This window comes from Aplidium turbinatum, chromosome 3 (genome assembly GCF_918807975.1).
Source record: "Aplidium turbinatum chromosome 3, kaAplTurb1.1, whole genome shotgun sequence".
NCBI lineage: Eukaryota > Metazoa > Chordata > Ascidiacea > Aplousobranchia > Polyclinidae > Aplidium > Aplidium turbinatum.
In genome coordinates, this window is record NC_137474.1 from 41012337 (window position 1) to 41016917 (window position 4581).

Here is a 4581-nt window from a genome sequence, read left to right on the forward strand (position 1 = left end):
TGAGTTCCCTGATTGCATTGTTTTCGGTTAGCTTTGCTTCTTTTATGACTGACCTCTTTTTTACGAAGTACCTTGTCATGCATTCATACAAACACATGGAATACAAACTTGTGGAAAGGCTATCTATAATATCTATCGCATTTCCTGTGTATTTGTTTCAGCATTTGTTCTTTTTTTGTTTCATTCCTCAATGTAGACTGCCTTTCTGAATAGCGGATCCTTTCCATCTTGTATTGACTTGTCTTTTCAAAAATCTGCCACATGTTTACAAATTGTATCACTTGTGAATGACTCCACTGTGTAAGTGTGCATGTATGTACTAGAGCCTATGTAACAGATTGAATGATTAGGCCTATAGCGCCATCTACCACTTGTATATATGTGCGGTTACCATTACTATGACGAAATATATATTCTCACGAGTTACTGATGTATGCGCAAGACGCTAGTTTGATGAAGCTATAATTCAGTATAAGAATCAACATATCTTGAGAGATCAAGACATTACATGGTGTCAGAACTTACTTGAACCTACGTATTGCAAGAAGAATTATCAATAGTCGTTTTTTTAGTCTTAAAACATGGCACATTTTAAGCAGCCTGCCCCGATGAACTTCAACAGTTCAAGCATAGCAGAAGCATGGAAAAAATGGGAGATGTCTTTCCGAACCTATTATGTAGCCGCTGAGATCAGTAAGAAGTCAGCAGAGACGCAAGTCGCAATCTTGCTACACTGTGCTGGGACTGCAGCACAAGAAATCTTTAGCAATTTTGTCTTTCCAGACAATGATGATAGATAGCAAAGACAATTACGACCACGTACTGAGAAAATTTCGGTTATATTGTGAACCAAAGAAGAATGAAATTTTTTCCACGTACAAGTTTTGGCATAGAAATCAACTTGATGGTGAGTCTTTTGATTGTTGGATTAATGATCTCAGAACACTTGCAAATGACTGTGCATTTCATAATCAAGCTGTTAAAGAGAGAAATCTTCGTGATCAAATTGTCTGTGGTATTTCAAACCAGAGTATTAGAGAAAAGCTGATGCAAACCTCAGACTTAACGCTGGCAAAAGCCATTGATTTATGCCACGCTTATGACGCAACAAGAAGCCATTTGTTGGTCATGAATAACACACAACCACAACATATCGACAGCATTAGTAGTAAACGCCAGTCAACCATGACGAACCGCGCAGCCTCTGCGATGCAACTCGTTCCAAAGCCAAGAGACAGTTGCAGATACTGTGGTAAAGTCCACGCACCCAGAAAATGCCCTGCTTATGGTAAAACATGTCTCAACTGTGGTGTGCGTAATCATTTTAAATCGGTGTGTCGAAAGCCACCTACGAAGCCGATGCACGACATCAAAGCCGAAGAATCAGAACCAACATTTCTACAAGTTTCTACCATTGATGAACAAGAAAGTAGCACGAAAATGAAAACTCGCTTGCTTATTGGTGATCCTGATGGTCACAAATATTCTGTATTGTGTAAGCTTGACACTGGTGCAGCTGCAAATGTTATTCCTTACAATTTTTTTGCACAAATGTCCGGTCTTGAATTGCAGCAGACGAGCACCAAGCTTTGTGGTTTTGGTAATAGCGTTGTTAAGCCGCATGGCACCACCGTAATCAAATGCTATGATAAAAGCGACAATTGTTTTGACTTGTTATTTTACGTAACTGATGTCATTGATATTGCTATTCTTGGTGAACATGCATGTGCTATTTTAAACCTTGTTAAACGTATCGACGCATACACACAAAATGGCAATGGTACTATTGCAAATATTACCCATGAATATGCTGATATTTTTTCTGGCATTGGAGCTTATGATAAAGAATACCACATAATGCTCAAGCCTGATGCCAAAGCTGTAATCCAGCACCCCAGAAAAATCCCTTATGCTATACAGCTATAAGATCACACTTGCAAGAGCATCTTGAAAAACTTAAAACACAAAAAATCATTGCTGATGTTGATACGCCTACTGATTGGGTAAATAACCTTGTTGTAGTTGAAAAGAAAGACAAATCGTTGCGCATTTGTTTAGACCCAAAACCATTGAATACTTTTATTAAGCGTGAACGTCATAATATTCCCACACCAGCGGATGTCCAATCCCAACTGTCCGGAAAGAATTTATTTACTGTAATTGACATGAAAGACGCTTACTGGCATGTAAAGTTGACAGAAGAATCTTCGTACCTCACTACGTTTCACACCCCTTGGGGTAGAAAACGATTTCTTCGAATGCCTTTTGGACTGTCGTCCGCATCTGAAATAATGCAGAAACGAAATGAAGAGACATTTGGTGACATTGCCAATGTGCATGTCATAGCTGATGACATCATCATAGCAGCATCTTCTGAGAAAGAACATGATGAAATTCTCAAAGCTGTGCTAGACAGAGCTCGTCAAAAAGGAGTGAAGTTTAACAAAAAGAAAATCCAACTCAAAGTGAAAACTGTTGAATATATGGGTAACATTGTTTCACAAGATGGTCTGAAGCCGGATGAAAAGAAAATTGACGCTATTGTGAACATGCCCAAGCCCACAGATGTCCATTCTTTGCAACGATTGCTAGGAATGACGAAGTTCTTATCTCAATATATACCTAATGAATCCTCCATTACAGCGCCTTTACGTGATCTGTTAAAGAAAGGAGTTGAATGGAAGTGGACTGATGCTCATGACGAAGCATTAACTCATCTTAAATTACTTTTGACAAGTAAGCCAGTTTTATCGTTCTACGATGTCATGAAGCCTGTAACAATCCAGTCCGACGCTTCTCAAAAGGGACTCGGAGCGTGCTTACTTCAAGATGGAAAACCGATTGCCTATGCTTCTAGGTCCATGACTTCCGCCGAACAAAACTATGCACAAATAGAAAAAGAGATGCTCTCTATCGTTTTTGCAGCAAAAAAGTTCCATCAGTACATTTATGGAAAAGACTCTATTGTTGTTGAGTCTGATCACAAACCAATTGAATCAATTATGAAGAAGCCATTGTGCAAAGCTCCGCCTAGACTTCAACGTTTAACCCCGCAGAACCCAGACCAACATAAACAAGCTGAAAAAAATTTATTTTCAGTTATTTAGCTGATTACATCTTGTACATCAAACAATTAGTACAAAAAAACACATTTGATTATTTTTAGGGGGATTTTTACCTTGTGACATATATGTCACAACGGGTATTTACAGTACATTTTGACTTTGTGACCCCAGCTAACAAATCAGCCATTTTTACATTGATTTAACGTCTGCAGACATGGAACCAATGCAAAAATGAAGGATTTTGTTGTCTGGGAGATTTACATAATATTGGGCAATAAAATACAATTTAGCAAAAAAAAAACACACACATCTCAATTTTGAACAGTGAAACTGATCGAACAATCTTGTAAATTTAGCAATGTCTGCATACATTTCAGACATGAAAATCAACAAAACAATTTCTTCTACAAAACACAATCTTACATTACATTTAGAGCATAAAGTGTTTGTATTGTTTTTTTTTTCTTCACATAATCTACACCAGTGGTTCTTAACCTATGGGTAATTACCCACATGTGGGTAATTTCAGGATAGCAGGTGGGTAATCAGCTGAACCAGAATATTTAGAATTATAGATGTAACAAACAAATCACAACTCATCACAAATATCAAAGCTTCTCCTGTGTTTGGAATACAGCTTGATGAGTCTGTTGATGTTGCAAATCTTTCTCAACTGATGGTGTTTGTTCGGTATCTTCGCAACAACACTATTGATTGATTGAATCTTTATCCTCTGACTAGGAAAGCTTCTTGCAGAGCTCCTTGCAGTTTCGCATACTAGTCGAGGCTTTGAACCACTGACGCAGGCTCGGTCACCGAGATTGACAGAGTGAAGTTTCCGATTGTTCAAGAACTATGTCACAGCCACGCAAGCACTTGATTGTGTTATTAAAGTTATGAACTATATAAAAGCGAGTGGCCTTAATACACGACTCTTGTGAAAATTATGTCAAGATAAGCAAGTGGAGTATGATTTTCTGTTGTTTCATACTTCTGCACGCTGGCTCTCAAATAGAAACATGTTGATTCGGCTTGTGTGTTTCTTACCAGAGGTTACTGAATTTCTTGAGATGCAACATAAACAAGGATTGAAGACGGATATTTCAAATACAATGTTTCAGAACAGGGTGGCATGTCTAGCAGACAAGCTGTTAGATCTGGAGTCAGATTTGCGTTGTGCAATAATTATTCAAAATCGCACCAAATATTGCACCGATTGTAGGCTACACATAAAACAAGAGCAAATGTCTCACTGACACTATTGATGTCCTTGTTTGCATTAAACGTTGTTTTTGTTGAATAACGCTGTTTTATATTTTTAATATGTCAAAATAGATAAAATTAAATTTTGGGTAATGGGACTTTGATCTGGACAGAAATGGGTAATAAGGGAAAAAAGGTTAAGAACCCCTGATCTACACTGTCCTCTCTTATCAACTTTTGTGGGCTAGTGCAAAATGTTCTTTTTTCTGACATTTGTGCATGGAAGGTTAGAAGTTATAAATTGCTGAAAATA

At 37.8% G+C, this 4581-nt stretch overlaps 1 protein-coding gene across 1 annotated transcript; it reads left to right on the plus strand.

Annotated features, from left to right (window-relative positions):
- Window positions 1-789: 789 nt before the first annotated feature.
- LOC145766812 (uncharacterized) lies at window positions 790-1926 on the plus strand. Its single transcript, XM_082578518.1, has one exon. It carries the CDS (start codon window positions 790-792, stop codon window positions 1924-1926), a length of 1137 nt encoding a protein of 378 aa, XP_082434644.1.
- The last annotated feature ends 2655 nt before the right edge of the window (window positions 1927-4581 follow it).

What these genes read in the sequence shown, in the direction of transcription:
- LOC145766812 (XM_082578518.1), top strand. Translation starts at nt 790, where the DNA reads ATGATAGATAGCAAAGACAATTACGACCACGTACTGAGAAAATTTCGG.